Here is a 22,561-nt window from a genome sequence, read left to right as displayed (position 1 = left end):
GGTCAGAAGCAGAGCCATTCGGCTATTGTCGGTACTGGATTTATTAGTGTTAGTACAACAAACCAGTTTGACGGCAAATTTCGATTTAGTCTTAGTTTTAGTCTTTTGACTAAAATGCTATTTTAGTTATAGTCGTATTTTAGTCATCTGAATTGTTTTAGTCCAATTTTAGTCGACTGAATCTCCAGTAGATTTTAGTCGACTAAATCGCCAGTAGATTTTAGCCAACTAAAATCAAAGGGGTTTAGTTAAAGTGTAATGCATTATTTAAGCATTTTTCTATAATTTGCAAACTGATTATATACTCCAGGAGTAAACATAACACCTGTTTGGTATTAAAGTTTAAACAGGCAATACAGACACAGATTTAGCCGTTGTGATATATAACAACTTTATTAAACTTAAAATTAAATAAAACCAAGTTTCATAAACAAACAGAAGTGCAACTTTAAAATATAAAAAAAAACTGTAAACTGTATTGGCTGCAACTCCATTGCCCATATTACCCAATATAAAAACGTTAACAGTTCTCTGTTAATAATTAAAACAAGTATCAAGTAACTCAACACAACAAAAAGTTTCTGCAGCTAGCACAGGCACAGCATAACCTAAACCCATACTCGTGGGTTATGCTTATTTCTATAAGAAGAATCAATTGATTGTTCACAGATACTAACATTTTTCGGCAACGATATTAGCACTGCTCTAGAACTTCCAAACTCATTATATACTCCTGGAGTAAAGGTTTAACCAAGTGTTTTATTTATGGTATTAAGGTTTGAGCATGCAATACAGATTTAACTGTTGTGTTATATAACGTCTTTATTTATCTTAAAATTTAATAAAATTAAGTTTCGTAAATTTGACAAAAGAGCAGTAATTAGATATGGATTGATTATAACACCTTGCATGAAATGTTTTTGTCAGCAAATTTTGATTTAGTTTTAGTCATAGTCTTGACTAAAATGCCATTTTAGTTTTAGTCGTATTTTAGTCATCAGAATTTCTTTAGTTTTATACTCATTTTAGTCTAGTTTTAGTCGACAAAATTAACACTGCAACACACAAATATCTATGCAAATCCGAAGAATGCACATGCCTATTACATATGAAACTTTCATGAATCAGATATTGTGCAATTTTATTCCACTTTCCAATTTAATTCTATTATCCAATTTGCTTTGTTCCATATGTATCCTTTGTTGAAAAGCAAATTTAGGAGCAGGAGCAGCAATGCACTACTGGAAACTAGCTACTGATTGGTGGCTGCACACATGACTCATCAGTGGCTCACGCAATTTGTTCAGCTAGCTCCCAGTAGTGCATTGCTGCTCATTTAACAAAGGATAGCAAGAGAATAAAGTAGATTTGATAAGTAAATTGGAGAGTTGTTTAAAAGTGTGTGCTCTGTCTGACAAATGAAATAGACTTCATGAAGAGGGTCAAATAGAACTCACCGGCATATGTAAAACAGACCACTGTTGCATACAACCTGTCCTTACTTACCATGTTATATTTAGAGGAGTACTGTATCCGTAGTGTGTCCATAGCCCTGATCATAGACTGCATGGCAGTAAATATATTTTGGTAAACAAGCTTTGTGAATCCTCTTCTGTCTTCGTCTGTGTAGCCGGATCCATGAATAATCCTCATCTGTTTAATAAAAGTGCTCTTTCCACTTTCACCAGTGCCTGTAGAATAAAAGGGGTAAAAAAAAACAAAAAAAAAATCAGAAAAAAAAAACACACAATGCTGATAGTAAAACAATATAAAGTTCATACACAAAACAATCCTATGTGTTGAGAAAGAAGGGATGTAGATGATTCATGTAGTATACATTGAACTGCCACAATGGCACCTGATGTGTAAAATTTATTAAAGGGACATTAAATTGGAAAAATGACATGCTTTTATTTGTTAGTGCATGTTATTTGATTAATATTGAAAAGGGCCAGTCCACTTGAAAATGGTTAAAATAAATAATAATCAAGTAACCTTTTGTGTTTAATCCCTGCAACAGGGTTAAATGCATTGTTAAATTACCACTTGGAAGCCACAGAGAACTGCTGGTCCTGAGCAGAAACAGCCAGCGCTTGCGATCAGCAGTTCTCCCAATCAGTCGTTTCACTATGTGTTCAACCCTATGCAGGTATTAAACAGAGTTGCAGGGCCATTAGTGATAAAATAACAATTACTTTGGGCATATATATTTGTGCACTATAATAGCCCTTTAAACCGAAGATATGTACAGGTATACCCCGCTCATACATCGGGTTAGGGACCGGAGCCCTGCTGTAAAGTGAAAACCGCCTTAAAGTGAAACAAGGCAGTTTTAGCTTTCTTTTCACTTGCCAGTGTGTTTAAAGACTTGAAAACATGTTTGAACTAACATATATTAGAGGTGCAATAGTGCTACATTTAGTTTAACACTAGAACAGCACAGTATTCAATTAGTATTCAATAAATACTGTACCTGTAAATTAGTGACAATCAGTGTAGTACAATTTGCCAGACTATAGCACTGAGACACAGATTGCACTGAAATGCTGTAAAGAGTGAACTAAGCATAACAAAATGGTGCCAGTCACTTATCTCACAATGATTACAGCACAGTTTCAAAATCCTTGTAGGTTGAACTTCAGCTCCACAAAGCGCTGTATTAGCGAAGCGCTGTAAAGTGAGGGATACCTGTAGTTGGATTTGAAATGAACAGGCAAATGTTTCCGCACTTTAAATCTGTGGGATAGTTTCCCGAAAAGGACAGCACCCACGGCTTGGTTTGTAGAAAGTTACAACCCACAGGATAGAGATATATATATATATATATATATATATATATATATATATATATATATATATATATATATATATATATATATATATATATACATATATATATATATATATATATATATATATATATATATATATATATATATATATATATATATATATACACATACATACACACACACACACACATATATACATACACACACGGGTGGGGTCAGCACTTTCAGACCGGACCGGGTACACATCCTATGACACTTTAACATGCACAGCCCTGGGTGCAAAGCAGCACTCTCAGGAAGCTGCACTGTCACCAGTCACAGGCAGTTAACCCCAGACAGGCCTGGGTGCAAGGCCCAAACAGGGAAAATTAAAGGGACAGTAAAGTCACAAAAAATCTTTCATGATTTAAATAGGGCATGTAATTTTAAACAACTTTCCAATTTACTTTTATTACCAATTTTGCTTTGTTCTCTTGGTATTCTTAGTTGAAAGCTAAACCTAGGAGGTTCTTATGCTAATTTCTTAGACCTTGAAGACTGCCTCTAATCCGAAAGCATTTTGACAGTTTTTCACCACTAGAGGGCGTTAGTTCATGTGTTTCATATAGATAACATTGAGCTCTGGCACGTGAAGCTCCTAAGAGCAAGCACTGATTGGCTAAAAATGCATGTCTGTCAAAAGAACTGAAATAAGGGGCAGTTTGCAGAGGCTTAGATACAAGGTAATCACAGAGGTAAAAAGTATATTATTATAACTGTGTTGGTTATGCAAAATTGGGGAATGGGTAATAAAGGGATTATCTACCTTTTTAAACAACAAAAAACATAATTTATGTAAGAACTTACCTGATAAATTCATTTCTTTCATATTAGCAAGAGTCCATGAGCTAGTGACGTATGGGATATACATTCCTACCAGGAGGGGCAAAGTTTCCCAAACCTCAAAATGCCTATAAATACACCCCTCACCACACCCACAAATCAGTTTAACGCATAGCCAATAAGTGGGGTGATAAGACAAAAGTGAGAAAGCATAAAAAATAAGGAATTGGAATAATTGTGCTTTATACAAAAAAATCATAACCACCACAAAAAGGGTGGGCCTCATGGACTCTTGCGAATATGAAAGAAATTAATTTATCAGGTAAGTTCTTACATAAATTATGTTTTCTTTCATGTAATTAGCAAGAGTCCATGAGCTAGTGACGTATGGGATAATGAATACCCAAGATGTGGATCTTCCACGCAAGAGTCACTAGAGAGGGAGGGATAAAATAAAGACAGCCAATTCCGCTGAAAATAATCCACACCCAAAATAAAGTTTAAATCATTATGTTTTCTTTCATGTAATTAGCAAGAGTCCATGAGCTAGTGACGTATGGGATAATGAATACCCAAGATGTGGATCTTCCACGCAAGAGTCACTAGAGAGGGAGGGATAAAATAAAGACAGCCAATTCCGCTGAAAATAATCCACACCCAAAATAAAGTTTAAATCTTATAATGAAAAAAACTGAAATTACAAGCAGAAGAATCAAACTGAAACAGCTGCCTGAAGAACTTTTCTACCAAAAACTGCTTCAGAAGAAGAAAACACATCAAAATGGTAGAATTTAGTAAAAGTATGCAAAGAAGACCAAGTTGCTACTTTGCAAATCTGATCAACCGAAGCTTCATTCCTAAACGCCCAGGAAGTAGAAACTGACCTAGTAGAATGAGCTGTAATCCTTTGAGGCAGAGTTTTACCAGACTCGACATAAGCATGAAGAATTAAAGATTTCAACCAAGACGCCAAAGAAATGGCAGAGGCCTTCTGACCTTTCCTAGAACCGGAAAAGATAACAAATAGACTAGAAGTCTTTCGGAAATTCTTAGTAGCTTCAACATAATATTTCAAAGCTCTAACTACATCCAAAGAATGCAATGATCTCTCCTTAGAATTCTTAGAATTAGGACACAATGAAGGAACCACAATTTCTCTACAAATGTTGTTAGAATTCACAACCTTAGGTAAAAATTGAAAAGAAGTTCGCAACACCGCCTTATCCTGATGAAAAATCAGAAAAGGAGATTCACAAGAAAGAGCAGATAATTCAGAAACTCTTCTAGCAGAAGAGATGGCCAAAAGAAACAAAACTTTCCAAGAAAGTAATTTAATGTCCAGTGAATGCATAGGTTCAAACGGATGAGCTTGAAGAGCCCCCAGAACCAAATTCAAACTCCAAGGAGGAGAAATTGACTTAATAACAGGTTTTATACGAACCAAAGCTTGTACAAAACAATGAATATCAGGAAGATTAGCAATCTTTCTGTGAAAAAGAACAGAAAGAGCAGAGATTTGTCCTTTCAAGGAACTTGCAGACAAACCTTTATCCAAACCATCCTGAAGAAACTGTAAAATTCTCGGAATTCTAAAAGAATGCCAGGAAAAATAATGAGAAAGACACCAAGAAATGTAAATCTTCCAGACTCGATAATATATATTCCTAGATACAGATTTACGAGCCTGTAACATAGTATTAATCACAGAATCAGAGAAACCTCTTTGACTGAGAATCAAGCATTCAATTTCCATACCTTCGAATTTAAGGATTTGAGATCCTGATGGAAAAAAGGACCTTTGCGACAGAAAGTCTGGTCTTAACGGAAGAGTCCACGGTTGGCAAGAGGCCATCTGGACAAGATCCGCATACCAAAACCTGTGAGGCCATGCTGGAGCCACCAGCAGAACAAACGAGTATTCCTTCAGAATCTTGGAAATTACTCTTGGAAGAAGAACTAGAGGCGGAAAGATATAGGTAGGATGATACTTCCAAGGAAGTGACAATGCATCCACTGCTTCCGCCTGAGGATCCCTGGATCTGGACAGATACCTGGGAAGCTTCTTGTTTAGATGAGAAGCCATCAGATCTATTTCTGGAAGTCCCCACATCTGAACAATCTGAAGAAATACCTCTGGGTGAAGAGACCATTCGCCCGGATGTAACGTTTGGCGACTGAGATAATCCGCTTCCCAATTGTCTACACCTGGGATATGAACCGCAGAAATTAGACAGGAGCTGGATTCCGCCCATACCAGTATTCGAGATACTTCTTTCATAGCCAGAGGACTGTGAGTCCCTCCTTGATGATTGATATATGCCACAGATGTGACATTGTCCGTCTGAAAACAAATGAACGACTCTCTCTTTAGAAGAGGCCATGACTGAAGAGCTCTGAAAATTGCACGGAGTTCCAAAATATTGATTGGTAATCTCACCTCCTGAGATTCCCAAACCCCTTGTGCTGTCAGAGACCCCCAAACAGCTCCCCAACCTGTCAGACTTGCATCTGTTGAAATCACAGTCCAGGTTGGAAGAACAAAAGAAGCCCCCTGAACTAAACGATGGTGATCTGTCCACCACGTCAGAGAGTGTCGTACAATCGGTTTTAAAGATATCAATTGGGATATCTTTGTATAATCCCTGCACCACTGGTTCAGCATACAAAGCTGAAGAGGTCGCATGTGAAAACGAGCAAAGGGGATCGCGTCCGATGCAGCAGTCATAAGACCTAGAATTTCCATGCATAAGGCTACCGAAGGGAATGATTGAGACTGAAGGTTTCGACAAGCTGAAACCAATTTTAGACGTCTCTTGTCTGTCAGAGACAGAGTCATGGACACTGAATCTATCTGGAAACCTAAAAAGGTTACCCTTGTCTGAGGAATCAATGAACTTTTCGGTAAATTGATCCTCCAACCATGATCTCGAAGAAACAATACAAGTCGATTCGTATGAGATTCTGCTAAATGAGAAGACTGAGCAAGTACCAAGATATCGTCCAAATAAGGAAATACCACAATACCCTGTTCTCTGATTACAGACAGAAGGGCACCGAGAACCTTTGTAAAAATCCTTGGAGCTGTTAGGCCAAACGGCAGAGCCACAAACTGGTAATGCTTGTCTAGGAAAGAGAATTTCAGAAACTGATAGTGATCTGGATGAATCGGAATATGCAGATATGCATCCTGTAAATCTATTGTGGACATATAATGCTCTTGCTGAACAAAAGGCAGAATAGTCCTTATAGTTACCATTTTGAATGTTGGTATCCTTACATAATGATTCAATATTTTTAAATCCAGAACTGGTCTGAAGGAATTCTCCTTCTTTGGTACAATGAAGAGATTTGAGTAAAACCCCAGCCCCTGTTCCAGAACTGGAACTGGCATAATTACTCCAGCCAACTCTAGATCTGAAACACATTTCAGAAATGCTTGAGCCTTCACTGGATTTACTGGGACACGGGAAAGAAAAAATCTTCTTGCAGGAGGCCTTATCTTGAAGCCTATTCTGTACCCTTCTGAAACAATGTTCTGAATCCAAAGATTGTGAATTGAATTGATCCAAATTTCTTCGAAAAATCGTAATCTGCCCCCTACCAGCTGGGCTGGAATGAGGGCCGCACCTTCATGTGGACTTGGGAGCTGGCTTTGGCTTTCTAAAAGGCTTGGATTTATTCCAGACTGGAGATGGTTTCCAAACTGATACCGCTCCTGTAGGGGAAGGATCAGGCTTTTGTTCCTTATTGTGACGAAAGGAACGAAAACGATTAGTAGACCTAAATTTACCTTTAGATTTTTTATCCTGTGGTAAAAAAGTTCCTTTCCCTCCAGTAACAGTTGAAATAATAGAATCCAACTGTGAACCAAATAATTTATTACCCTGGAAAGAAAGGGAAAGCAAAGTTGACTTAGAAGACATATCAGCATTCCAAGTTTTAAGCCATAAAGCTCTTCTAGCTAAAATAGCTAGAGACATATACCCGACATCAACCCTAATGATATCAAAGATGGCATCACAAATAAAATTATTAGCATGTTGAAGAAGATTAACAATGCTATGAGAATTATGATCTGTTACTTGTTGCGCTAAAGCTTCTAACCAAAAAGTTGAAGCTGCAGCAACATCCGCTAAAGATATAGCAGGTCTAAGAAGATTACCTGAACATAAGTAAGCTTTTTTTAGAAAGGATTCATTTTTCCTATCTAAAGGATCCTTAAAGGAAGTACTATCTGCCGTAGGAATAGTAGTACGCTTAGCAAGAGTAGAGATAGCCCCATCAACCTTAGGGATTTTGTCCCAAAACTCTAATCTGTCAGATGGCACAGGATATAATTGCTTAAAACGTTTAGAAGGAGTAAATTAATTACCCAAATTATTCCATTCCCTGGAGATTACTTCAGAAATAGCACCAGGGACAGAAAAAAATTCTGTAATAACTACAGGAGATTTAAAAACCTTATTTAAACGTTTAGATTTAGTATCAAGAGGACCAGAATCCTCTATTTCCAATGCAATTAAGACTTCTTTAAGTAAAGAACGAATAAATTCCATTTTGAACAAATATGAAGATTTATCAGCATCAACCTCTGAAACAGAATCCTCTGAACCAGAGGAATCATTATCAGAATGATGATGTTCATTTAAAAATTCATCTGAAAAAAGAGAAGTTTTAAAAGACCTTTTACGTTTACTAGAAGGAGGAATAACAGACATAGCCTTCTTAATGGATTTAGAAACAAAATCTCTTATGTTAACAGGAACACTTTGAGTATTAGATGTTGATGGAACAACAACAGGTAATGTAACATTACTAAAGGAAAACAGAATTTATGTTTACCTGATAAATTACTTTCTCCAACGGTGTGTCCGGTCCACGGCGTCATCCTTACTTGTGGGATATTCTCTTCCCCAACAGGAAATGGCAAAGAGCCCAGCAAAGCTGGTCACATGATCCCTCCTAGGCTCCGCCTACCCCAGTCATTCGACCGACGTTAAGGAGGAATATTTGCATAGGAGAAACCATATGATACCGTGGTGACTGTAGTTAAAGAAAATAAATTATCAGACCTGATTAAAAAACCAGGGCGGGCCGTGGACCGGACACACCGTTGGAGAAAGTAATTTATCAGGTAAACATAAATTCTGTTTTCTCCAACATAGGTGTGTCCGGTCCACGGCGTCATCCTTACTTGTGGGAACCAATACCAAAGCTTTAGGACACGGATGAAGGGAGGGAGCAAATCAGGTCACCTAAATGGAAGGCACCACGGCTTGCAAAACCTTTCTCCCAAAATTAGCCTCAGAAGAAGCAAAAGTATCAAACTTGTAAAATTTGGTAAAAGTGTGCAGTGAAGACCAAGTCGCTGCCCTACATATCTGATCAACAGAAGCCTCGTTCTTGAAGGCCCATGTGGAAGCCACAGCCCTAGTGGAATGAGCTGTGATTCTTTCAGGAGGCTGCCGTCCGGCAGTCACATAAGCCAATCTGATGATGCTTTTAATCCAAAAAGAGAGAGAGGTAGAAGTTGCTTTTTGACCTCTCCTTTTACCAGAATAAACAACAAACAAGGAAGATGTTTGTCTAAAATCCTTTGTAGCATCTAAATAGAATTTTAGAGCGCGAACAACATCCAAATTGTGCAACAAACGTTCCTTCTTCGAAACTGGTTTCGGACACAAAGAAGGTACGACTATCTCCTGGTTAATGTTTTTGTTAGAAACAACTTTTGGAAGAAAACCAGGTTTAGTACGTAAAACCACCTTATCTGCATGGAACACCAGATAAGGAGGAGAACACTGCAGAGCAGATAATTCTGAAACTCTTCTAGCAGAAGAAATTGCAACCAAAAACAAAACTTTCCAAGATAATAACTTAATATCAACGGAATGTAAGGGTTCAAACGGAACCCCCTGAAGAACTGAAAGAACTAAGTTGAGACTCCAAGGAGGAGTCAAAGGTTTGTAAACAGGCTTGATTCTAACCAGAGCCTGAACAAAGGCTTGAACATCTGGCACAGCTGCCAGCTTTTTGTGAAGTAACACAGACAAGGCAGAAATCTGTCCCTTCAAGGAACTTGCAGATAATCCTTTCTCCAATCCTTCTTGAAGAAAGGATAGAATCTTAGGAATCTTTACCTTGTCCCAAGGGAATCCTTTAGATTCACACCAACAGATATATTTTTTTCCATATTTTGTGGTAAATTTTTCTAGTTACAGGCTTTCTGGCCTGAACAAGAGTATCAATAACAGAATCTGAGAACCCTCGTTTTGATAAGATCAAGCGTTCAATCTCCAAGCAGTCAGCTGGAGTGAGATCAGATTCGGATGTTCGAACGGACCTTGAACAAGAAGGTCTCGTCTCAAAGGTAGCTTCCATGGTGGAGCCGATGACATATTCACCATATCTGCATACCAAGTCCTGCGTGGCCACGCAGGAGCTATCAAGATCACCGACGCCCTCTCTTGATTGATCCTGGCTACCAGCCTGGGGATGAGAGGAAACGGCGGGAATACATAAGCTAGTTTGAAGGTCCAAGGTGCTACTAGTGCATCTACTAGAGTCGCCTTGGGATCCCTGGATCTGGACCCGTAGCAAGGAACCTTGAAGTTCTGACGAGAGGCCATCAGATCCATGTCTGGAATGCCCCACAGTTGAGTAATTTGGGCAAAGATTTCCGGATGGAGTTCCCACTCCCCCGGATGTAATGTCTGACGACTCAGAAAATCCGCTTCCCAATTTTCCACTCCTGGGATGTGGATTGCAGATAGGTGGCAGGAGTGAGTCTCCACCCATTGAATGATTTTGGTCACTTCTTCCATCGCCAGGGAACTCCTTGTTCCCCCCTGATGGTTGATGTACGCAACAGTCGTCATGTTGTCTGAATGAAACCGTATGAACTTGGCCTTTGCTAGCTGAGGCCAAGCCTTGAGAGCATTGAATATCGCTCTCAGTTCCAGAATATTTATCGGTAGAAGAGATTCTTCCCGAGACCAAAGACCCTGAGCTTTCAGGGGTCCCCAGACCGCGCCCCAGCCCATCAGACTGGCGTCGGTCGTGACAATGACCCACTCTGGTCTGCGGAAGGTCATCCCTTGTGACAGGTTGTCCAGGGACAGCCACCAACGGAGTGAGTCTCTGGTCCTCTGATTTACTTGTATCTTCGGAGACAAGTCTGTATAGTCCCCATTCCACTGACTGAGCATGCACAGTTGTAATGGTCTTAGATGAATGCGCGCAAAAGGAACTATGTCCATTGCCGCTACCATCAAACCTATTACTTCCATGCACTGCGCTATGGAAGGAAGAGGAACGGAATGAAGTGTTTGACAAGAGTTTAGAAGTTTTGTTTTTCTGGCCTCTGTCAGAAAAATCCTCATTTCTAAGGAGTCTATTATTGTTCCCAAGAAGGGAACCCTTGTCGACGGAGATAGAGAACTCTTTTCCACGTTCACTTTCCATCCGTGAGATCTGAGAAAGGCCAGGACTATGTCCGTGTGAGCCTTTGCTTGAGGAAGGGACGACGCTTGAATCAGAATGTCGTCCAAGTAAGGAACTACTGCAATGCCCCTTGGTCTTAGTACCGCTAGAAGGGACCCTAGTACCTTTGTGAAAATCCTTGGAGCAGTGGCTAATCCGAAAGGAAGCGCCACGAACTGGTAATGCTCGTCCAGGAATGCGAACCTTAGGAACCGATGATGTTCCTTGTGGATAGGAATATGTAGATACGCATCCTTTAAATCCACCGTGGTCATGAATTGACCTTCCTGGATGGAAGGAAGAATTGTTCGAATGGTTTCCATTTTGAACGATGGAACCTTGAGAAACTTGTTTAAGATCTTGAGATCTAAGATTGGTCTGAACGTTCCCTCTTTTTTGGGAACTATGAACAGATTGGAGTAGAACCCCATCCCTTGTTCTCCTAATGGAACAGGATGAATCACTCCCATTTTTAACAGGTCTTCTACACAATGTAAGAATGCCTGTCTCTTTATATGGTCTGAAGACAATTGAGACCTGTGGAACCTCCCCCTTGGGGGAAGCCCCTTGAATTCCAGAAGATAACCTTGGGAGACTATTTCTAGTGCCCAAGGATCCAGAACATCTCTTGCCCAAGCCTGAGCAAAGAGAGAGAGTCTGCCCCCCACCAGATCCGGTCCCGGATCGGGGGCCAACATTTCATGCTGTCTTGGTAGCAGTGGCAGGTTTCTTGGCCTGCTTTCCCTTGTTCCAGCCTTGCATTGGTCTCCAGGCTGGCTTGGCTTGAGAAGTATTACCCTCTTGCTTAGAGGACGTAGCACTTGGGGCTGGTCCGTTTCTACGAAAGGGACGAAAATTAGGTTTATTTTTGGCCTTGAAAGACCTATCCTGAGGAAGGGCGTGGCCCTTACCCCCAGTGATATCAGAGATAATCTCTTTCAAGTCAGGGCCAAACAGCGTTTTCCCCTTGAAAGGAATGTTAAGTAGTTTGTTCTTGGAAGACGCATCCGCTGACCAAAATTTCAACCAAAGCGCTCTGCGCGCCACAATAGCAAACCCAGAATTTTTCGCCGCTAACCTAGCCAATTGCAAAGTGGCGTCTAGGGTGAAAGAATTGGCCAATTTGAGAGCACGGATTCTGTCCATAATCTCCTCATAAGGAGGAGAATCACTATCGATCGCCTTTACTAGCTCATCGAACCAGAAACACGCGGCTGTAGTGACAGGGACAATGCATGAAATTGGTTGTAGAAGGTAACCTTGCTGAACAAACATCTTTTTAAGCAAACCTTCTAATTTTTTATCCATAGGATCTTTGAAAACACAACTATCTTCTATGGGTATAGTGGTGCGTTTGTTTAAAGTAGAAACCGCTCCCTCGACCTTGGGGACTGTCTGCCATAAGTCCTTTCTGGGGTCGACCATAGGAAACAATTTTTTTAAATATGGGGGGAGGGACGAAAGGTATACCGGGCCTTTCCCATTCTTTATTTACAATGTCCGCCACCCGCTTGGGTATAGGAAAAGCTTCTGGGAGCCCCGGGACCTCTAGGAACTTGTCCATTTTACATAGTTTCTCTGGGATGATCAAATTCTCACAATCATCCAGAGTGGATAATACCTCCTTAAGCAGAGCGCGGAGATGTTCCAACTTAAATTTAAATGTAATCACATCGGGTTCAGCTTGTTGAGAAATTTTCCCTGAATCTGAAATTTCTCCCTCAGACAAAACCTCCCTGGCCCCCTCAGACTGGTGTAGGGGCATTTCAGAACCATTATCATCAGCGTCCCCATGCTCTTCAGTATCTAAAACAGAGCAGTCGCGCTTGCGCTGATAAGTGGGCATTTTGGCTAAAATGTTTTTGATAGAATTATCCATTACAGCCGTTAATTGTTGCATAGTAAGGAGTATTGGCGCGCTAGATGTACTAGGGGCCTCCTGAGTGGGCAAGACTGGTGTAGACGAAGGAGGGAATGATGCAGTACCATGCTTACTCCCCTCACTTGAGGAATCATCTTGGGCATCATTTTCAGTGTCACATAAATCACATCTATTTAAATGAGAAGGAACCTTGGCTTCCCTACATTCAGAACACAGTCTATCTGGTAGTTCAGACATGTTAAACAGGCATAAACTTGATAACAAAGTACAAAAAACGTTTTAAAATAAAACCGTTACTGTCACTTTAAATTTTAAACTGAACACACTTTATTACTGCAATTGCGAAAAAGTATGAAGGAATTGTTCAAAATTCACCAAAATGTCACCACAGTGTCTTAAAGCCTTAAAAGTATTGCACACCAAATTTGGAAGCTTTAACCCTTAAAATAACGGAACCGGAGCCGTTTTTATCTTTAACCCCTTTACAGTCCCTGGTATCTGCTTTGCTGAGACCCAACCAAGCCCAAAGGGGAATACGATACCAAATGACGCCTTCAGAAAGTCTTTTCTATGTATCAGAGCTCCTCACACATGCGACTGCATGTCATGCTTCTCAAAAACAAGTGCGCAATACCGGCGCGAAAATGAGGCTCTGCCTATGATTAGGGAAATCCCCTAGAGAATAAGGTGTCTAAAACAGTGCCTGCCGATATTATTTTACAAAAATACCCAGATTAAATGATTCCTCAAGGCTAAATATGTGTATATATGAATCGATTTAGCCCAGAAATTGTCTACAGTCTTAATAAGCCCTTGTGAAGCCCTTATTTACTGTCTGAATAAAAATGGCTTACCGGATCCCATAGGGAAAATGACAGCTTCCAGCATTACATCGTCTTGTTAGAATGTGTCATACCTCAAGCAGCAAAAGACTGCTCACTGTTCCCCCAACTGAAGTTAATTCCTCTCAACAGTCCTGTGTGGAACAGCCATGGATTTTAGTAACGGTTGCTAAAATCATTTTCCTCTTACAAACAGAAATCTTCATCTCTTTTCTGTTTCAGAGTAAATAGTACATACCAGCACTATTTTAAAATAACAAACTCTTGATTGAATAAAAAAAACTACAGTTAAACACTAAAAAACTAAGCCATCTCCGTGGAGATGTTGCCTGTACAACGGCAAAGAGAATGACTGGGGTAGGCGGAGCCTAGGAGGGATCATGTGACCAGCTTTGCTGGGCTCTTTGCCATTTCCTGTTGGGGAAGAGAATATCCCACAAGTAAGGATGACGCCGTGGACCGGACACACCTATGTTGGAGAAATATTATCTGCATTAACAAGTTTGTCATGACATTCATTACAAACAACAGCTGGAGGAACAGATACCACAAGTTTACAGCAAATACACTTAACTTTGGTAGATCCAGCATCAGGCAGTGATTTTCCAGAAGTATCTTCTGATTCAGGGTCAATCTGGGACATCTTGCAATATGTAATAGAAAAAACATATAAAGCAAAATTGATCAAATTCCTTAAATGACAGTTTCAGGAATGGGAAAATTTGCCAGTGAACAAGCTTCTAGCAACCAGAAGCAATAAATAATGAGACTTAAATAATGTGGAGACAATAATGACACCCATATTTTTTAGCGCCAAAAAAAAACGCCCACATTATTTGGCGCCTAAATGTTTTTGGCGCCAAAAATGACGCCACATCCGGTAACGCCGACACTTTTGGAGCAAAAAACGTAAAAAATGACGCAACTTCCGGTGACAAGTATGACGCCGGAAATAACAAAGAAAATTTTTTGCGCCAAAAAAGTCTGCGCCAAGAATGACGCAATAAAATGAAGCATTTTTAGCCCCCGCGAGCCTAACAGCCCACAGGGAAAAAAGTCAAATTTTAAGGTAAGAAAAATTTTTATTATTCAAATGCATTATCCCAAATAATGAAACTGACTGTCTGAAATAAGGAATATTGAACATCCTGAATCAAGGCAAATAAATGTTTAAACACAAATATTTAGAACTTTATATAAAATTGCCCAACCATAGCTTAGAGTGTCACAAAAAACATAATTTATGTAAGAACTTACCTGATAAATTCATTTCTTTCATATTAACAAGAGTCCATGAGCTAGTGACGTATGGGATATACATTCCTACCAGGAGAGGCAAAGTTTCCCAAACCTTAAAATGCCTATAAATACGCCCCTCACCACACCCACAAATCAGTTTAACGAATAGCCAAGAAGTGGGGTGATAAGAAAAAAAGTGCGAAGCATATAAAATAAGGAATTGGAATAATTGTGCTTTATACAAAAAATCATAACCACCACAAAAAAGGGTGGGCCTCATGGACTCTTGTTAATATGAAAGAAATGAATTTATCAGGTAAGTTCTTACATAAATTATGTTTTCTTTCATGTAATTAACAAGAGTCCATGAGCTAGTGACGTATGGGATAATGACTACCCAAGATGTGGATCTTTCCACACAAGAGTCACTAGAGAGGGAGGGATAAAATAAAGACAGCCAATTCCTGCTGAAAATAATCCACACCCAAAATAAAGTTTAACGAAAAACATAAGCAGAAGATTCAAACTGAAATCGCTGCCTGAAGAACTTTTCTACCAAAAACTGCTTCAGAAGAAGAAAATACATCAAAATGGTAGAATTTAGTAAAAGTATGCAAAGAGGACCAAGTTGCTGCTTTGCAGATCTGGTCAACCGAAGCTTCATTCCTAAACGCCCAGGAAGTAGATACTGACCTAGTAGAATGAGCTGTAATTCTCTGAGGCGGAATTTTACCCGACTCAACATAGGCAAGATGAATTAAAGATTTCAACCAAGATGCCAAAGAAATGGCAGAAGCTTTCTGGCCTTTTCTAGAACCGGAAAAGATAACAAATAGACTAGAAGTCTTACGGAAAGATTTCGTAGCTTCAACATAATATTTCAAAGCTCTAACAACATCCAAAGAATGCAACGATTTCTCCTTAGAATTCTTAGGATTAGGACATAATGAAGGAACCACAATTTCTCTACTAATGTTGTTGGAATTCACAACCTTAGGTAAAAATTCAAAAGAAGTTCGCAACACCGCCTTATCCTGATGAAAAATCAGAAAAGGAGACTCACAAGAAAGAGCAGATAATTCAGAAACTCTTCTAGCAGAAGAGATGGCCAAAAGGAACAAAACTTTCCAAGAAAGTAATTTAATGTCCAATGAATGCATAGGTTCAAACGGAGGAGCTTGAAGAGCTCCCAGAACCAAATTCAAACTCCAAGGAGGAGAAATTGACTTAATGACAGGTTTTATACGAACCAAAGCTTGTACAAAACAATGAATATCAGGAAGAATAGCAATCTTTCTGTGAAAAAGAACAGAAAGAGCGGAGATTTGTCCTTTCAAAGAACTTGCGGACAAACCCTTATCTAAACCATCCTGAAGAAACTGTAAAATTCTCGGTATTCTAAAAGAATGCCAAGAAAAATGATGAGAAAGACACCAAGAAATATAAGTCTTCCAGACTCTATAATATATCTCTCGAGATACAGATTTACGAGCCTGTAACATAGTATTAATCACGGAGTCAGAGAAACCTCTTTGACCAAGAATCAAGCGTTCAATCTCCATACCTTTAAATTTAAGGATTTCAGATCCGGATGGAAAAAAGGACCTTGCGACAGAAGGTCTGGTCTTAACGGAAGAGTCCATGGTTGGCAAGATGCCATCCGGACAAGATCCGCATACCAAAACCTGTGAGGCCATGCCGGAGCTATTAGCAGAACAAACGAGCATTCCCTCAGAATCTTGGAGATTACTCTTGGAAGAAGAACTAGAGGCGGAAAGATATAGGCAGGATGATACTTCCAAGGAAGTGATAATGCATCCACTGCCTCCGCCTGAGGATCCCGGGATCTGGACAGATACCTGGGAAGTTTCTTGTTTAGATGAGAGGCCATCAGATCTATCTCTGGGAGCCCCCACATTTGAACAATCTGAAGAAATACCTCTGGGTGAAGAGACCATTCGCCCGGATGCAACGTTTGGCGACTGAGATAATCCGCTTCCCAATTGTCTACACCTGGGATATGAACCGCAGAGATTAGACAGGAGCTGGATTCCGCCCAAACCAAAATTCGAGATACTTCTTTCATAGCCAGAGGACTGTGAGTCCCTCCTTGATGATTGATGTATGCCACAGTTGTGACATTGTCTGTCTGAAAACAAATGAACGATTCTCTCTTCAGAAGAGGCCAAAACTGAAGAGCTCTGAAAATTGCACGGAGTTCCAAAATATTGATCGGTAATCTCACCTCCTGAGATTCCCAAACTCCTTGTGCCGTCAGAGATCCCCACACAGCTCCCCAACCTGTGAGACTTGCATCTGTTGAAATTACAGTCCAGGTCGGAAGAACAAAAGAAGCCCCCTGAATTAAACGATGGTGATCTGTCCACCACGTTAGAGAGTGTCGAACAATCGGTTTTAAAGATATTAATTGATATATCTTCGTGTAATCCCTGCACCATTGGTTCAGCATACAGAGCTGAAGAGGTCGCATGTGAAAACGAGCAAAGGGGATCGCGTCCGATGCAGCAGTCATAAGACCTAGAATTTCCATGCATAAGGCTACCGAAGGGAATGATTGAGACTGAAGGTTTCGACAAGCTGTAATCAATTTTAGACGTCTCTTGTCTGTTAAAGACAGAGTCATGGACACTGAATCTATCTGGAAACCCAGAAAGGTTACCCTTGTTTGAGGAATCAAAGAACTTTTTGGTAAATTGATCCTCCAACCATGATCTTGAAGAAACAACACAAGTCGATTCGTATGAGACTCTGCTAAATGTAAAGACTGAGCAAGTACCAAGATATCGTCCAAATAAGGAAATACCACAATACCCTGTTCTCTGATTACAGACAGAAGGGCACCGAGAATTTTTGTGAAAATTCTTGGAGCTGTAGCAAGGCCAAACGGTAGAGCCACAAATTGGTAATGCTTGTCTAGAAAAGAGAATCTCAGGAACTGATAATGATCTGGATGAATCGGAATATGCAGATATGCATCCTGTAAATCTATTGTGGACATATAATTCCCTTGCTGAACAAAAGGCAATATAGTCCTTACAGTTACCATCTTGAACGTTGGTATCCTTACATAACGATTCAATAATTTTAGATCCAGAACTGGTCTGAAGGAATTCTCCTTCTTTGGTACAATGAAGAGATTTGAATAAAACCCCATCCCCTGTTCCGGAACTGGAACTGGCATAATTACTCCAGCCAACTCTAGATCTGAAACACAATTCAGAAATGCTTGAGCTTTCACTGGATTTACTGGGACACGGGAAAGAAAAAATCTCTTTGCAGGAGGTCTCATCTTGAAACCAATTCTGTACCCTTCTGAAACAATGTTCTGAATCCAAAGATTGTGAACAGAATTGATCCAAATTTCTTTGAAAAAACGTAACCTGCCCCCTACCAGCTGAACTGGAATGAGGGCCGTACCTTCATGTGAACTTAGAAGCAGGCTTTGCCTTTCTAGCAGGCTTGGATTTATTCCAGACTGGAGATGGTTTCCAAACTGAAACTGCTCCTGAGGACGAAGGATCAGGCTTTTGTTCTTTGTTGAAACGAAAGGAACGAAAACGATTGTTAGCCCTGTTTTTACCTTTAGATTTTTTATCCTGTGGTAAAAAAGTTCCTTTCCCACCAGTAACAGTTGAAATAATAGAATCCAACTGAGAACCCAATAATTTGTTTCCCTGGAAAGAAATGGAAAGTAGAGTTGATTTAGAAGCCATATCAGCATTCCAAGTCTTAAGCCATAAAGCTCTTCTGGCTAAGATAGCCAGAGACATAAACCTAACATCAACTCTAATAATATCAAAAATGGCATCACAGATAAAATTATTAGCATGCTGGAGAAGAATAATAATATCATGAGAATCACGATTTGTTACTTGTTGCGCTAGAGTTTCCAACCAAAAAGTTGAAGCTGCAGCAACATCAGCCAATGATATAGCAGGTCTAAGAAGATTACCTGAACACAGATAAGCTTTTCTTAGAAAAATTGAATCTTTTCTATCTAAAGGATCCTTAAACGAGGTACCATCTGACGTAGGAATGGTAGTACGTTTAGCAAGGGTAGAAATAGCCCCATCAACTTTAGGGATTTTGTCCCAAAATTCTAACCTGTCAGGCGGAACAGGATATAATTGCTTAAAACGTTTAGAAGGAGTAAATGAATTACCCAATTTATCCCATTCTTTGGAAATTACTGCAGAAATAGCATTAGGAACAGGAAAAACTTCTGGAATAACCGCAGGAGCTTTAAAAACCTTATCCAAACGTATAGAATTAGTATCAAGAGGACTAGAATCCTCTATTTCTAAAGCAATTAGTACTTCTTTAAGTAAAGAGCGAATAAATTCCATCTTAAATAAATATGAAGATTTATCAGCATCAATCTCTGAGATAGAATCCTCTGAACCAGAAGAGTCCAAAGAATCAGAATGATGGTGTTCATTTAAAAATTCATCTGTAGAGAGAGAAGATTTAAAAGACTTTTTACGTTTACTAGAAGGAGAAATAACAGACAAAGCCTTCTTTATGGATTCAGAAACAAAATCTCTTATGTTATCAGGAACATTCTGCACCTTAGATGTTGAGGGAACTGCAACAGGCAATGGTACATTACTAAAGGAAATATTATCTGCTTTAACAAGTTTGTCATGACAATTATTACAAACAACAGCTGGAGGAATAGCTACCAAAAGTTTACAGCAGATACACTTAGCTTTGGTAGATCCAGCAGGCAGTGATTTTCCTGTAGTATCTTCTGGCTCAGATGCAACGTGAGACATCTTGCAATATGTAAGAGAAAAAACAACATATAAAGCAAAATAGATCAAATTCCTTATAAGACAGTTTCAGGAATGGGAAAGAATGCCAAATATCAAGCTTCTAGCAACCAGAAGCAAATGAAAAATGAGACTGAAATAATGTGGAGACAAAAGCGACGCCCATATTTTTTAGCGCCAAATAAGACGCCCACATTATTTGGCGCCTAAATGCTTTTGGCGCCAAAAATGACGCCACATCCGGAACGCCGACATTTTTGGCGCAAAATAATGTCAAAAAATGACGTAACTTCCGGCGACACGTATGACGCCGGAAACGGAAAATAATTTTTGCGCCAAAAAAGTCCGCGCCAAGAATGACGCAATAAAATGAAGCATTTTCAGCCCCCGCGAGCCTAACAGCCCACAGGGAAAAAAGTCAAATTTTTGAGGTAAGAAAAAATATGATAATTCAATGCATAATCCCAAATATGAAACTGACTGTCTGAAAATAAGGAAAGTTGAACATTCTGAGTCAAGGCAAATAAATGTTTGAATACATATATTTAGAACTTTATAAATAAAGTGCCCAACCATAGCTTAGAGTGTCACAGAAAATAAGACTTACTTACCCCAGGACACTCATCTACATGTTTGTAGAAAGCCAAACCAGTACTGAAACGAGAATCAGTAGAGGTAATGGTAAATATAAGAGTATATCGTCGATCTGAAAAGGGAGGTAAGAGATGAATCTCTACGACCGATAACAGAGAACCTTATGAAATAGACCCCGTAGAAGGAGATCACTGCATTCAATAGGCAATACTCTCTTCACATCCCTCTGACATTCACTGCACGCTGAGAGGAAAACCGGGCTCCAACTTGCTGCGGAGCGCATATCAACGTAGAATCTAGCACAAACTTACTTCACCACCTCCCTTGGAGGCAAAGTTTGTAAAAACTGATTTGTGGGTGTGGTGAGGGGTGTATTTATAGGCATTTTAAGGTTTGGGAAACTTTGCCCCTCCTGGTAGGAATGTATATCCCATACGTCACTAGCTCATGGACTCTTGTTAATTACATGAAAGAAATAAGACTTACTTACCCCAGGACACTCATCTACATGTAGTAGAAAGCCAAACCAGTACTGAAACGAGAATCAGTAGAGGTAATGGTATATATAAGAGTATATCGTCGATCTGAAAAGGGAGGTAAGAGATGAATCTCTACGACCGATAACAGAGAACCTATGAAATAGACCCCGTAGAAGGAGATCATTGAATTCAAATAGGCAATACTCTCTTCACATCCCTCTGACATTCACTGCACGCTGAGAGGAAAACCGGGCTCCAACCTGCTGCGGAGCGCATATCAACGTAGAATCTAGCACAAACTTACTTCACCACCTCCACAGGAGGCAAAGTTTGTAAAACTGATTTGTGGGTGTGGTGAGGGGTGTATTTATAGGCATTTTGAGGTTTGGGAAACTTTGCCCCTCCTGGTAGGAATGTATATCCCATACGTCACTAGCTCATGGACTCTTGCTAATTACATGAAAGAAATTCTGGTGTTTACTGTCCCTTTAAAAAAAAAAATACATTAATATAAAACACAGAAAGTCCAGCACTCACTCACAAACTCTCAACTAAGATAAAAAGCAGCAATGGAGGAGTTAGTTACCGCATCTGACCAAATGGGAAAAGCCCAGGTACCTTGTCAAGGTCTCTTCAAACAAAACCTGGGTCCCTAAACAGCCACACAATGCAGGCTCACAATCAAACAACTGTGTTTGATTGGTATATATATTTTTTTGTTTGTTTTAATGCATCTGCTTATCAAAGACTCCCAAATATTAATATATTCTAAAAGAGAGCATTTTAAAATATATTATAAAGAATATGTGTGTGTGTGTGTGTGTGTGTGTGTGTGTGTGTGTGTGTGTGTGTGTGTGTGTGTGTGTGTGTGTGTGTGTGTGTCACAAAAATAAGACTTACTTACTTAAGTCATAATAATAATAATTACACAATTAAGGGGACTGAGAGGCAGGAATTTTACCAGAAATATTAATCCCAAATGTTGTTTACCAAGCAACATTCTGATAGTAATGGAACACAGTAGCCTTGTTTAATCTTTAACTTTTATTTATATAGATCATGTCTAAGAAAGTAGAGGAAACTTATCCACATAATTTGTCAGTATGGTGAGAAATATAATTCCGACCCTCATATGGGCAGACCTTATAGAATGTTCTAAGCAAAGGGGGGATGGACCAGGAATCCCCTGTACCTTGCAAGCTTAAATGGACATTATACACTAGATTTTTCTTTGCATAAATGTTTTGTAGATGATCCATTTATATAGCCCATCTGGCTGTGTTTTTGTAAAAAACAGAATTTATGTTTACCTGATAAATTACTTTCTCCAACGGTGTGTCCGGTCCACGGCGTCATCCTTACTTGTGGGATATTCTCTTCCCCAACAGGAAATGGCAAAGAGCCCAGCAAAGCTGGTCACATGATCCCTCCTAGGCTCCGCCTACCCCAGTCATTCGACCGACGTTAAGGAGGAATATTTGCATAGGAGAAACCATATGGTACCGTGGTGACTGTAGTTAAAGAAAATAAATTATCAGACCTGATTAAAAAACCAGGGCGGGCCGTGGACCGGACACACCGTTGGAGAAAGTAATTTATCAGGTAAACATAAATTCTGTTTTCTCCAACATAGGTG

At 39.6% G+C, this 22,561-nt stretch overlaps 1 protein-coding gene across 1 annotated transcript in view; it reads right to left on the bottom strand.

The window, feature by feature from the left end:
* The window catches only part of LOC128649288 (guanine nucleotide-binding protein subunit alpha-14), a 498,314-nt gene that overhangs the window by 266,414 nt on the left and 209,339 nt on the right, over positions 1-22,561 (bottom strand). Inside the window, exon 2 of the mRNA XM_053702479.1 lies at positions 1,507-1,691. Within this exon, the coding sequence (XP_053558454.1) occupies positions 1,507-1,691 (185 nt within the window). The remainder of the gene's footprint in view (positions 1-1,506; positions 1,692-22,561) is intronic.

Source organism: Bombina bombina, chromosome 2, assembly GCF_027579735.1.
Source record: "Bombina bombina isolate aBomBom1 chromosome 2, aBomBom1.pri, whole genome shotgun sequence".
NCBI lineage: Eukaryota > Metazoa > Chordata > Amphibia > Anura > Bombinatoridae > Bombina > Bombina bombina.
The sequence above is the reverse complement of the archived record's forward strand: the minus strand, read 5'-3'. Positions and strand labels throughout refer to the sequence as shown.